General features: G+C 33.5%; 5 protein-coding genes across 5 annotated transcripts; 3 read left to right on the top strand and 2 right to left on the bottom strand.

Annotated features, from left to right (window-relative positions):
* Positions 1–394: 394 nt before the first annotated feature.
* Mms19 (MMS19 nucleotide excision repair protein) lies at positions 395–4,105 on the top strand. Its single transcript, XM_066300470.1, has 12 exons — positions 395–675; positions 729–931; positions 996–1,173; positions 1,302–1,507; positions 1,555–1,698; positions 1,750–2,615; positions 2,674–3,038; positions 3,095–3,237; positions 3,287–3,393; positions 3,444–3,585; positions 3,638–3,808; positions 3,861–4,105. The coding sequence occupies exons 1-12, from the start codon at positions 555–557 to the stop codon at positions 4,047–4,049; spliced, it is 2,835 nt and encodes a 944-aa protein (XP_066156567.1). The 5' UTR covers positions 395–554; the 3' UTR covers positions 4,050–4,105.
* On the bottom strand, positions 4,091–7,200 carry LOC136349131 (armadillo-like helical domain-containing protein 3). Its single transcript, XM_066300471.1, has 7 exons — positions 6,630–7,200; positions 6,144–6,582; positions 5,872–6,093; positions 5,603–5,823; positions 5,192–5,551; positions 4,911–5,139; positions 4,091–4,855 (listed from the first exon to the last, which is right to left on the bottom strand). The coding sequence occupies exons 1-7, from the start codon at positions 7,060–7,062 to the stop codon at positions 4,723–4,725; spliced, it is 2,037 nt and encodes a 678-aa protein (XP_066156568.1). The 5' UTR covers positions 7,063–7,200; the 3' UTR covers positions 4,091–4,722.
* Positions 7,201–7,469: 269 nt separating this feature from the next.
* mRNA-cap (mRNA-capping-enzyme) lies at positions 7,470–10,114 on the top strand. Its single transcript, XM_066300572.1, has 3 exons — positions 7,470–7,649; positions 7,702–8,428; positions 8,797–10,114. The coding sequence occupies exons 2-3, from the start codon at positions 7,816–7,818 to the stop codon at positions 9,975–9,977; spliced, it is 1,794 nt and encodes a 597-aa protein (XP_066156669.1). The 5' UTR covers positions 7,470–7,649; positions 7,702–7,815; the 3' UTR covers positions 9,978–10,114.
* Positions 10,115–10,173: 59 nt separating this feature from the next.
* LOC136349187 (major facilitator superfamily domain-containing protein 9-like) lies at positions 10,174–12,083 on the top strand. Its single transcript, XM_066300576.1, has 4 exons — positions 10,174–10,392; positions 10,627–10,698; positions 10,833–10,964; positions 11,019–12,083. Exons 2-4 carry the CDS (start codon positions 10,651–10,653, stop codon positions 12,054–12,056), a joined length of 1,218 nt encoding a protein of 405 aa, XP_066156673.1. The 5' UTR covers positions 10,174–10,392; positions 10,627–10,650; the 3' UTR covers positions 12,057–12,083.
* A 6-nt stretch (positions 12,084–12,089) lies between these two features.
* Positions 12,090–13,094, bottom strand: Ercc1 (DNA excision repair protein Ercc1). The gene is made up of 4 exons (XM_066300577.1): positions 12,960–13,094; positions 12,625–12,909; positions 12,395–12,576; positions 12,090–12,341 (listed from the first exon to the last, which is right to left on the bottom strand). The coding sequence occupies exons 1-4, from the start codon at positions 13,024–13,026 to the stop codon at positions 12,156–12,158; spliced, it is 720 nt and encodes a 239-aa protein (XP_066156674.1). The 5' UTR covers positions 13,027–13,094; the 3' UTR covers positions 12,090–12,155.
* Between the last annotated feature and the right edge of the window lie 552 nt (positions 13,095–13,646).

The following is a 13,646-nucleotide window of genomic DNA, read 5'->3' as shown; positions in this document are numbered from 1 at the left end:
ATTTATTCGTGCAATGGTGTGTTTCCTTTACGCTAAACAATCACGTATATTTTATAAGAAAATAGATTGTATATTGAAATAAATATCTTCTATACGTATGAAATGGATTGTTCATTTTTTTAGTTTAAAAATTGTGTTTACGTGGCTTATTTGATATAGTACTTAATATATAATGTAGTGGGTCTAATTTGGCAAATATGTTGAATATTAAATGCATGTCTTTTCCTTATGAAACAATTACTTCCTTTGGTGCATTCGTGATTTTACTTGTTATATTGGGTTAACAAATTAAATTATTTATTTACATTTTTTACAAATGAAGATATCTGTTAAGTGCGATAACCGCAGCTTTCTAAGCGCCGATGCCAATAGCATCGATAAAATTGAGGTTAGGTTATTCCTGTCAGATTGTAATAGGTTATACTTATCCTAGACAAATTTATGTTAATCTCGTTTTTTCTTCATTAATTTTATCTATTTCCATTAATCTTTTAAAAACTCAATTCTTGTGTTATCTTCAGTTTTAAGAAACCTAATATAAACTACACAACACAATGGAGAGCGATTCAGAATTCCCATATTTGCATCCAGAAATTTTGAAAGGTTTATTAGAAAATGGTACAGACCGAGACCTACATCAGCGATATGTCGAAATAGCAAAGCTGTTAGCAACGGGTAAAACAACAGAAACTTATCATACTTGAAACCAACTGCATAAAAATTTCTAGATATTTCACATCATAAACTTACATTTTTACAACTATTTGAAAAGTTGAACTGTCTACTTCTTAGTATCACCCCAGAGAATCGGCGCATGGGGGTGTTAATTTTAGGTGAAACCATATGCGTTACAGCAAATGATTTTTTAAGTCCCCAAGAACTAACGGTAATAGCTCAATATTTCTGTGAGAAGCTTAAAGATCACCATGAGGTAATGTTTTAACTACCATCTAATCCAAAACAACTCAAGAAAAATAAGTATCTTGAAATCTTAGGTTGCTGCTTCAAGTTTTAAGGGTGTGCTGGCCTTAATAAATACAAACACCCCAGATGAGTCAATAGTATTATTATTATCCACACTCTTTAACCATATTCCCTGTCAGCAGCAAGTTCGAGCTGACAGGTTGATAGTTTATCACATTTTAGAAGCTACAGTTAAAAATCGGAAAACTGGTAGGTAAATATGCTTTCCCATACATTATAAAGGTCTTTTAAGCCCAGACCCTGTAATTAAATATATGTGATTTAAATCATATATAGCTTTAACTTTTTTACTAGTATTAATTAAATGTATGTTTCAGTTGTAAATACAATGGCCATTGACTTTGTCTATGGAGTAATTAGCTTAATAGATGGGGAAAGGGATCCTACAAATTTGGACTTTCTGTTTTGCTGGATTCCTAGCTTTCTCAAAGTTGCTACTTTAGGACATTTAACTGAGGAAATGTTTGAAGTATTGTCTTGCTATTTTCCAGTAGATTTCAAACCTTCTCAACATGATCAACATGTAAGTTTTAATTAGTATAAAAATTCATTAAAAAGCAAACATTTCAGAAAATATCTAGAGAATCTTTAGCAGATGCTCTGTGCAACTCCCTGACATGTCTCTCTGATTTTGGTCCAATGGGTGTCCCTTTAGCATTGGAGAAATTGGACTCAACATTAAACACTGCAATAGAAGATTCACTTGACCTCTTGGTAAAATCTATTATTTTCAATTTATTTGTACCTTATTTAAATATCTTTCAGAAAAGAGGCTGTCAAAATTATGAGGTCAGCATCTATAATAAACACTCAATTGAGCTTTGGTCTATGTTACAAAATAAAATTTTCCATTCTTCAGATGAAATTATTAAAAGCAAATGTCTAGAAACATTGAGAGTTATCATCAATAAGCTTTCTCAAGGGGATATAAACGCCTTTGAAAATACAGTTTTAGATATAATAGATATGCTGAAATTCAATTTGCTACCTGATTCAAAAGTACATCAACAAAGTGCAGACTTTTTGATAAATGTAGCAAGAAGTAGCAAGGTTTCTTCTGTGCTTGTAGCCAAAAAAGTCTGTCCCCTGCTGGAGAATTTATTTAAAATCAGTAATAATGACAAGCAAAAAGCTGCAACTTTACACTGCTTTGTAGACTTTGTCACAGCTGTAATTGACCAAGATCCACAGACAAATTTACATGAATTTGAAGAAATTGCGAATTGTCCGATTTTGTGTTCTCAAGCCATTGAAAGCAGGGATAATGATTTGGTTATTGAAGGTTTTAGTGGGTTTAATGCACTGGCTCAAAGTTTACCAGATAGCATACGAAATCCATTCCTACATGTTCTACAGAGGATTTTAGTGTTAGCTCTAGACAAGAGTGTTAAACTAGAAGTGTTTAAAGTTTTCAGAAAAATGGCATTACTGTACCCTGAGCAGGTTAAATTGAAGGTGTTATATACAAGTGAAATAGATGACTGTGCAGCTGTTGATAGATATTTGGAGAGTCTAGGAAGTTTAGTGGGACTTCCATACTTTGAGGATTATTTAGCAAACATTTTCTTAAACTACATCAGAAAAGACCTTGATATCTCTACCGTGGCTTTAAAACATCTGAACAACTTTTGGTAGTTAGTTTGATGGATTTGGGATGGCTAAGAATTTTACTTTTTGTTTGTTATATAGGTGTAAATCTCTAGCCAACAGTATGCTGAAGGACTTATTAATTAAATTCATGGAATATTTGCAACAAATAGATAATAATCAAGCCCTAACCGAAATTTTCTTGAAGAACGTTAAAATCACTTTAGAAAATATAATCAGAGCTTCAACTCTATCACTCGAGCAATGGCCATATCAAATTAGATTTCTCAATCCAAATATCTCTGTGATTGTGTTATGTTCTGTGATAATACCATTGCCACAAGACCAGGTGGAAATTCACGCAAATATAGATGTAATCATTGAAAAAATTAATAATGAAAACATGCAAATTACAAGAGATGCTTTAGCAGAAACTGTAGGAACAGTTCTTAATAAAATGCCAGATGGTGAGTTTAGAAAGGTGATTTTCTTGATCAGCAAAGATCAGTTTAATCTGTTACAGAGCAAAAGCTCACAAGTGATGTGATTTTAATCAAAAATAAACTCGCGTTGCTAGACAAGTATACGCAAACATCTTTAATTTCATGGTCAGCAAAGGGTTTGCTTACAAGGAATCATTGGACTGCTTGGGAATTTGTTGACATGGTAAAGCTATTTGTTTTCGCTGGATTTTTATTTCCAAAAAAAATTTCAGTTGATTAATAATTTACATGGCGAGATTACGGATGCAGCCAAAGGATTTACAATCATTATGAATGATAATGATAGAGTCTTATCCAAAGAGAATAATTGTAAAATTGTGTATGTTTCCTCAAAGAAAGTTTACAGTGATATCAAATTTATTCTTTTAGGCCTTTTTATAAGCATAAAGTAGTCAACTATTGTGCCAACAAGTTTAATGAGATTTTAGATATTAATGAAGCTCATTTGAGTGCTGTGGGGTACCTGATTGAAAAAATGCCAAAATCGGTCATTATAACTTCGTTTAAAAAGGTGCAAACTTAAATAAATTAGCTAACAAACCAGAATTTAATTTTTTAAGTAGATTTTCAGATTAATTTTGCTTTGCCTAGGAGATAGCAAGAATCCTCAAATTTTACTAATAATTTTAGAGCGAATAACTGAATTACTCGCCAGTGGTGAGTTGATAATTCAGGATAGTTTAGAAGATATCCTAACAAGGGTTTTAAATTTGACTTCATTTGAGGCTTCAATGGTACTATAACAACTCATTCCAAAAACCTTTTAACTAAATAATTGAGTTATAGGTTGTTCGGATAGCTGCTATTAAGTTCCTGAAAGCAGTGGTTTTAACTTCTAAAGTATACTTACTCCTACCTCACAAAACGGACGTTATAAAGCAACTGGGAAAGAACGTAGATGATAAAAAGCGGCTAGTTAGGCGAGAAGCCATGGAATGCAGATCTATGTGGTACCTATTAGACGCTCCTATCTAAATGTTTTTTGTGTCAGTGAAAAACATTAATAAAGTCGTTGGTATAAATATATAAAATACTTTTATTTATACAGTATAACTTCAATCAAGAATTAAACGTTCCAGGTGAATATTTTCTTGGATCAAAGTTCTGAAGGAAGGTAAAGTATCACATACAATATTATTGCTAAGCAACTAATAGGCCTATTATAACGGAAAAATAATTCCAATAAATAATTATTTGCACAAGAGAGGAAAGTGCTGTTTTTACTCCTACAAATAATTTGAGGCTTGAAGTGAAAGGCTTTAACATTTGAGGAAATATACAGCACTCTTCTCTGGAGGTGTACATCTAATTTTTTCTATGACAAATATTTAGTTTTATTAAAAAAATCAGGTATTATGTTTACCTGGTTATGATGGGTTTAGAGAAAAAAATATTTCCTCCTTAGAAATATATTTTCCTCCTTTAGAAACAAAAATTGTGTTTTTCCCTAAATGAAAAAGGAAAGTTTCCACAAATTTCTATTTTTTATAAATGTCCTAGAAAAAATTACTCTTATTGTCCAGTTAGGACTTTACGCAAAATAAAGTTATCTTCATTTTCAGTTCACGTGTAAAAAAAAATTGAGGTCATAATAAGTGAAAATAAAGAAACGATAGTTCATCCACAACAGATGAACTGAAAATTAATGTTAAAGAGTGGGGTAATCATTGGCGATATTTGCGAAGTTCAAAAGAGCACAGCTAAAATTGCTTCTAGTGTCGTTTAATATACTTTTCACCATTCCAGTGAAAAACCCTGTGTAATATGGTTTTTCTGTGTATCTATAAGAAAAACTTTCATGTACTCACTGCTATTATTGCTCAAAACAAAACTTACGTCTCATAGTGATCCAGCAAGTCTTGCAGCTTCAAAGTTAGGCTGTCATAATTTTTCTTTACAATATCTAAAATTTGCTCTTCAGTGGGAGTAGATAGATTATTGGTGGCTAGCCATTGCTCGATTTTTGGGTTAAAGTGCTTAATAATGGCTTGGACGTTAAATAACGCGTTATTAAGTTTCAAAGCATCTTCCTTGAAGTCTCCTTCCCCCATTGAATATCGTAGAGCTTCAAAATTTCTCATCTAAATTTACACTAACACAAAACATTTGATCCTTACCCATTGAATAAACATTGTCAAAGACCTGATGCATTCTAATAATTTCATAATACAGCTCATCGTAACTTCCAGGAGTTGGCAAAAAATTATCCCCATAAGTAATGAAAAAATTGAGAATATTTACAACTTTAATGGACAAATCAAAAATATTCATTTTCTTTCCTAAATAATTCTCATTTTGTAAAATAAACCTCAATAAGGATATTAAGGCAGTCCATAGATCCTTCCAAACATAATTAACCCTGATTCTACATTTCTTTTGATAACACAATATTCTTTGAATTATCCCAATGCACAAAACATATAATTCCAATGGGAATTTCTTCATCATGTGACTGAGCATGAATTCCACCAATAAATCTAGAACATATTCATTTCTTTATCTGTTAAGAAACTGCATTAAATTATTACCTAATAAAGTACAAACTAAAGATTGACTAGACATAGTTTTATCATTAGACACCTTGCGGTGCCTCATAGGCAGCCGATGAAGCCTCACTTTAAAAGCTAAACTAACATCATGCATTAAAGAATTTGCATATTGGTCCTCAGATATGCAGCCCAAGATTAGGAAACACAGTTTCACAGTGTTAGCTCCTGGCTCAGTCTTTGTGTCTTGCATTACAATCGAACTGAATTAAAAAAATTAGTATAGAAAATTGAAACACTCAACAACTTACCAGTACTGAAAAAACGAAACTAATAAGTTAGAAGGCTGGGAATTCACATCAAAATTCATGGGCATATTTGACAAATCAGATAAGCCCTGCACATTATTATGTAATGTGTTGTTTGGCGAAGGAGGACTGCTTGTATCTGTTTGTGTTTGTGCTAAAGTTGTTATAAAATTTCTGTTCAAATGCACTGCCTCATAAAATGCTAGTATTAGGGCATTATTGGCTCTGCAAAATCAAGAACATAATAGTACCCTCAAGCAACAACTAAGCTCTACCTAATTTGTTGATTCCTATAACCACCCTCTTCTGATATAAACATACTGCCAACCATGTTAGTCAATGAAGAAAACCAACTGGAATTTTGATTTTCCATGTGTTCAATATTATACTGATTGCAAAATTCTGTTAATGAAGCAGTGATTACTTGACCGTATCCGTTTAATGCTAATTCATCATCCAGTATTGAAAGTTTTACCACATAGGGATTGGTGGCATCATATTTTCTATAGTTCACTAGCAGTGTTATAATGAGCACTACATCATAGCCATGCTTTTGTCTTGTAGGAGCATCAGAGAGTAGTTTTATGAGGCAATCAAATAAAGAAGACATTATTATGTACTCAATTAAAGTGTTTTGACTAAGATTGTAAGTGCCTATTATTAGAATTATAACTAGCTTCAGACAAAGTCCCTTGATGGGATCATTATATTCACCTAAAATTTTTTTGTAAGCTTATTAATTTCTTATAAACTCAACTTACCTTCTAGAAAACACTGGCAATAATCTAATAGTTTCTGAATATTTTCTGCATAGTTATCGAAACTAGATAAAAACTCTATGGCTTGGAGACTTGACTCCTGATCCCCCAATCTTTTAAAAACGCCATGAAGAAACCCGCATAATGTCTGCAATCCATAAGTAGCCCTAATGCTTGCGTCGTCAGCAAGAATTTTAACACATTGAGTAAACAGTTCGCTTAAGTTTAATTTGGCTATTTGTAACTGTTCAGGGGTGAATTTCAAAATTTCCGTTTCCAATATAGTTAATTTGGGCTTTAATAGGAAGAAATCTTCCCAGAATTGAGGGTTTCCTCCTCCAATTTCTTCCCCTTTTAGAATAGTCTCGTAAATTTGAACCACCTTCTCTTTGAATTGGCGCTTTGAGCCGCTACCGCTCCGCTTTCTCGAAGTCATAGTTGAGCCCCAATGGCAAAGGAAACGTGCCTATTCTCTTATCAGTCAGTTGATGTAGGTAATGATTTGAAATAAAATTTCTTGATTTTTTACGACTTTTATTTGAAAAAATTAGTTATGATGTATGCCGCGTTTTGACACTTCTAGGATATAGTAAGGTTATGATTGTGTTGAATGTGTCAAGTGTAGGAATGTTCCTGGCAAATATTTTACAATTGTTTACTCAAATATTCTAGTCTATAATGTAAACAACTGTATTAAATTAGTACGTTTTATGTTTTCTTAGATTTAAAGCTATAATGTGACAATTATTTGATATTATTAAATATGGCTTTAAATATATAAGCAACATTTCAATTTTAGTGCAACAAATGTAATCATTAATTAGAGATGCCGTGCTTCCATAACCTCATTAATGACAATCCTCACTTTGTCAAAATAAGTGCCCCAAATGCAGTTTCTGATCTGCTCTGAAACATTTCTCTCATTTGTGCCCTTCGTTGCACGTTTAAAGGCGCCTATTCTCCTGTAGAAAGCTTTAGTGCATTTTGATGTTCATGGAAATTTCATTATCCTTCATAATTCAGGTAAATACATTTCAAGCAATTTGTGATCCATTCTACTATTGTCATGTTACAGTGAACTTAAAATGCTTAACACCATCTACATCAGATATTTCCCAAACACCAGCGTGTAAGCAGTTAAACCTTATCGCTAATTTAGCAATTCTGTGATAGCTTGTGAGGCAGCAGAATGAATGGCCCTAGGCAAAACCCTGGACCAATTCCCAAAAGATGGTTGCATTGCCCTAGAAAGGCAGACCAATTGATAGTAAATAAGTTCATGCCCCTCAAAACTCCTCTTAGTCCGCACTATGATAGTCAGGTACCAGCTGAGTCTAGGTTTCCTCCAAAAATGTTTTTCGATATATGCAAGACAAAGAGAATCAAAATTGGTTTGTGGATAGATCTAACCAATACTAATAGATTTTATGATAAGGTTGAAATTGAGAACTATGGTTGTCGATATGTCAAACTACAATGCAAAGGGCATGGAGAGACCCCTTCTAGAGATCAAACAAACATTTTTATCCAGGTGGTGGATAAGTTCATATCAAAAAACCCATTAGAAATGATTGCAGTACATTGTACTCATGGATTTAACAGAACTGGGTTTTTGATTGTTAGTTATTTGGTGGAAAAAATGGACTATTGCGTGGATGTTGCCATACAGGCATTTGCAGATGCCAGGCCTGTAGGGATCTATAAACAAGATTATTTAGATGAGTTGTATAATCGCTATGAAGACATTGAGGATAGTCCACCTGCTCCGAACCTGCCTGGTTGGTGTTTGGAAAGTGATGATGGTATGTGTAAAGTATAATTTGATGTTCAAATGCCAAACAGATATAATCTTCTAGAAATTAGACAGACATTTTGAAGTCTTTAAAGGTGAATTTATGTTCAATAAGCGAAAATAGGGACATTCTAAAGAAATAGACACAATGAACTCGTATTATTATATTTCGAAATATTCTGTTGTCTTGATATATTAAGCACTGAAAGCTTCAGTTTAAAATAAAAAATTTACGGTATTATAATTCAGATTTTTATATGTAACTTTAACCTTTAAATCTAGGAATATTTCTGTATAAGAGAATAGTATTCAGTCAATTGGAAATATTAACAAGTTTTTATAAAATTTGTAGCCCTACATTTTTAAATAATTTTTTAGGTCTTAATGACAATAATCAACATGATGATTACCTGGAAGCATCGACCTCCTTTGAATCTGAGAACCCGAACGGAAATTCTCACATTTCTAAAACCAGACGCAATAAAAATGCTACAAAAGAATTTATGACTGGCGTGCCAGGGGTGCATTTCTTTGATGAGCAGCCCAAAGCCTTTTATCTCCAGAAGAAAGTTCAGGTTATGTGTGAGTGGAAAACCAAAGATTTCCCGGGTTGCCAGCCTGTATCAATGGACAAGAAAAATATTGAGTTACTCCATGAGAAACCTTACAGGGTGTCCTGGAAGGCTGATGGAGTACGGTATATGATGCTCATCGATGGGGAAGATGAAGTGTACTTCTTCGACCGCAATCACTCAGTTTTTAAAGTTGACGGTCTCAGATTTGTTCATCGCAAAGATTTGAAAAGACACTTATGCGGCACTTTGTTGGATGGTGAAATGGTAATAGATAAAGTGGATGGTGAAGATATTCCACGTTATCTCGCGTATGACATCGTTAAATTCGAGAGCCAGGATGTAGGAAAAATGCCATTTTATCCTACAAGGCTCCAGTGCTTGGAATTGGAGATCATCAAGCCCAGATATGCTGCAATGGAACAGTCGCTGATCAACAAAGCTCATGAACCTTTTAGCGTCAGAAAGAAGGATTTTTGGCCTATAACCCAAGCTGCTAGTCTGTTAGGAGAAAAATTCGCCAAAAGTCTCAGTCACGAGCCAGATGGGTTGATTTTTCAGCCCTCAAAGGACCCATATGTTGCAGGAAGATGCGACCACGTCCTCAAATGGAAGCCTTTAGAGATGAATTCTGTGGACTTTAGGCTGAAAATTGAAATGAAAGGCGGCGCGGGGATAGTTCCGGAAAAGCTGGCCGCTCTTTACGTGGGCCAGTTGGACTCAGCGTTTGCCAAAATGAAGTACACAAAAGCTCTAAAAGACTTGGACGGGAAAATTATCGAGTGCAAGTTCGAGAATAGTCAATGGAAATACATGAGGGTGAGAACTGATAAAACGTACCCTAACAGCTACAATACGGCGAAAGCTGTATGTGCTAGCATATCGGACCCGGTGACTAAGGATTATTTACTTAATTATATTGAACGTTGTCGATACAATGAAGATGCTGACATGATGCCTCCGCCCATGAAGAAGATAAAGCGGTGATCGAAAATCTAGATAGTTGAATTTTTTAATATTTATTTTATATCTAATTAATTTAATAAGGGACGAATCCGGGCTTCATGTTTGTATTACGATTATGGAGTATTTCACTTGAAAGAAAAAATAAAACTTTCGTTTTATCCGCATGTTTTCATTTGAATGACATTGGTAATTATGTGAGGCAATGAGCGGTCTGTCAATTAAAAAGATCAATTATAAAGTTCATTTGCCAAAATGTCAAGAAAAGATTTCTTGTCTATTTATTTCTTATCTGATTGTATATTATTTTTTTTATAATATTCAGTTACAAAAAGATAAACAGACATCTCACTACCTTCAGTTCCTAACCTTCAAATCTTGTAAATGTTCCCGTTATTTTATTGTAGTTATACACACTGCAATTCGACCAATTATTTATGTAAATATGAATTATCTGAGCTTAATCCTTTATAAACTCTCTTTACCTTAATTGGATTTTGCCCCCCATATTACATTAATTTGCAGAAGTACCGACCCAGTGATGTTAGAACTAGAAAAACTTTTCCAGTTTTTATCAACCACTAAACAACACAATATATTATCTTAAATTTTATCAACATTACGAAGAATGATAAATTAATTTTGTTTGTTTTTTTTAATGATACTAACACAGTCCATACCTTACTGAGAATTCAAAATGAGCACAGAAGTAGCCATAAGAAACCTGCAAGTTATCGTGGCTTTGGTGAGTCCCATTTAACTTTTTTAAGCTCAATTAAGAATGGCAAGACAGGCCACTTATATAGGTTCTTGTTGTCTTGCAAATTGTTCCACATCCATGAAATCTATGATCCTACTAAATTACTTTCATGGCTGCAGGACTCACTCAGCTATGGCCTTATTTACTGCTTCATCTCACCTTACATCCTCAAGCTGGGAGGTTCTCATGTTGAAGTAGGCTTACTAACCATAGGCAACGTTTTAGCTGACTTACTGTCACCAGAACTTTGTGTAAGCAATACAATTATTCCTTAAGAAAGTAACAAAAATCAATTGCGATTTCAGAGCTTGCTCACACATCAACATGGAAAGAAATTCACTCTTTTTCTCATTTTCAACGCAGCGTTACTCAGCCACCTTCTGTTAGTGTTAACAAATAGCTATTGGTTTGCCATTTTAGTAAGGATTTTAATCAGTCTTACAAATCAGACTCAAAACTTGTGCCTCGAGTTACTACTAAACAAAGCAGACTCTGAAGAAAATAAGAAAAAAATCCGCACAAACTACAGCATTTTTAGTGGCTCAGGATATATTTTAGGGCCAATTATCAGTGGTTATGTGTTTGATTTTGGATTTGGGTATATTGGTATTATAGCTGCATGTTTAGCTTTCATTAACAGTCGATTATTGGTGGCTGTGAATAAAGATGACAAAGATGCTAATAGTGAGTATATTGAAGGGTCGGTTGTGAGTAAAGCTTATGAGAAAGTAATGGCAAATGTCCAAGAATTCAGGAAGTGCAAGCCAGAGATTCACTGGGATTTACTAGTTGTCAAATATTTATTTGCAGGTAGTATTATAATATTTTTTTCAAAATTCACCCAGATTTTAAAGCACAATTTCCATTCCTCAAGCGTAGTTATAGGCTACACAACCGCCTATATTAATGGGCTAATATTTGCTATAACTTATTATGCAGATATATTGAAGATACAGAAAACATACTCCGTGCAATTTATAAGTGAGATCTCATTCCTATTGTTATCAGTATTAATGTTATTAGCATGTTACGCGCCTTATTACGAAGTTTATATAGTTATGCTAGCTCTGGTTATCATTTTAAGGGTTCTTGTGTTTTCTCTGTGGAAAGACTTGTTTTTTGAACGCAAAAACGAGTCGTTGTCGAAGCTGAATAGCGCGGCAAGTGTAGCTGCTGGCCTTACCATTCCTGTATTCTTTGGAATAGCTTGCAACCAAATTGGCCACAATGCTGTGATATTGTTCTCATGGGTGCCAATGCTTATTTGTTGGTTGATCTTTAAATTTTATTCAAGATTTTTGAATGTTGTTGGACATGACAAAGAGGAGAAGAAAGATTCTTAAGGTACAGAAATATAATTGTAGTTTTTATATTGATTTATTTTTATTATTTGAAAATGCTCTTAAACATAAGTGTATCACAGAAATTAATTACTATATAAATTATTTGCAGAAATTCTCCTTTAAGACCTTATACAATTTTTTAGCTTTCCTTGGTCCCAACCCTGGACATTCTGATAACTGCAATTCAGATGCTTTGCCAATGCCTTCAATAGTTTTAAACCTTGTTAATAAATTCATTGCATCTGTCTTATTTATTGGCTTTATAGCAGTTAAAGCCTGAATTACCTGTAAATTAATGTTAACGATCAATATTTCAATTTTTGTTTTTACAAAAGTACTTTCAAATATGGTGAGGACTCAGTTTTGCCCATCACATTATCTGGAGGCTTGTTCTCATATATTTTATAAGTCTCAAGTATTCTCCCTGCTTCCTCAGGACTCCATGCAAGGATAAGTGTCATATCAGCAAGAATACACACTCTTGTTAAATTCTTCAATGCATGATGAGGCTCTTTTATATCTACCTAAGCAAAGATTTTAGTAAATTGGTAATTTATTACATAACAACTTGCCTGCACTAATAGTATTCTCAATCGATACTTATCCCTTAACAACTTTAGCCTGTTATGGATGTAATCAGGATTCAAATTGTGGTATCTGAGTGATAAAAACAGCGCACATATTTGAGGTCCCATCTGATAGTCGGGAATAATGTCTGCATACTCCCAAGTAACATGCAACACAAACTTTAATATTGGATTTCCCTTTTGTTTGGGGTTAACGAGGAGTGAATGAGGACTCAAACCCTCTTTAGATAGTTTGGAGGGGCCTGGTTTTTCCTTAATTTCTGTGTCTGCATGAAACTTATGGATTAATTTTAATTTTAAAAGGAGTACTTCTTACCTGACTCCATGAAATCTTTTGCAAATTCTGCAGCAATTTCTTGCATTTCTGAATTGTTCAAGTCCATGACATCAAAATGCAAAATGAAGTTTAATATTTGTAGTCTATTATGGAATAGAAATTGAGTAAAATAAAGAAGAAAAAGGTTTTAATAATAATTCAATTGTAGCACAATAACAATAAACAAATAAGCTAACCTCACATTTTCTTTTCTGCTACCCCATAGGTTTCTTAATGTCACGTTAGGAAATACGTTTATAGCGTTATCCTGTTTTATTACTTATGAATAAACGAAGAAAACATCATTGCTAATTGACCTACAGAAAAAAATATGACGAAGACCTTTCTAGTTGATGTACATGTATGGATACAACATATTAAATTTGTAATATTTAATTGCTTCTATTTACATTAATAATTTCTGCTATTGGCAACAAGACAATTATAAAACTATTACAAAAACACATAGTCTAGTACTTTACAGTTTTATCTGGCTGTAATGATCTCCCACTACCCGATCCATTACTTTCTTAAAAACTTAAGATTTGCTGTACTCCTCTACTCATCCGAATGCTCCTGAAGACAACTCTGAGAAATATAAGTCCGATATTTTCGTGGGAAACCTTCCACGGGTATTGAAGAAAATGGTTCAAAAAGCTGATCCGTAAACGCTTCAAACTGTAACAG

This window comes from Euwallacea fornicatus, chromosome 36 (assembly GCF_040115645.1).
Source record: "Euwallacea fornicatus isolate EFF26 chromosome 36, ASM4011564v1, whole genome shotgun sequence".
NCBI classification, from domain to species: domain Eukaryota; kingdom Metazoa; phylum Arthropoda; class Insecta; order Coleoptera; family Curculionidae; genus Euwallacea; species Euwallacea fornicatus.
Note: the sequence above shows the minus strand (reverse complement) of the source record. Positions and strands in the feature narration are given on the sequence as shown.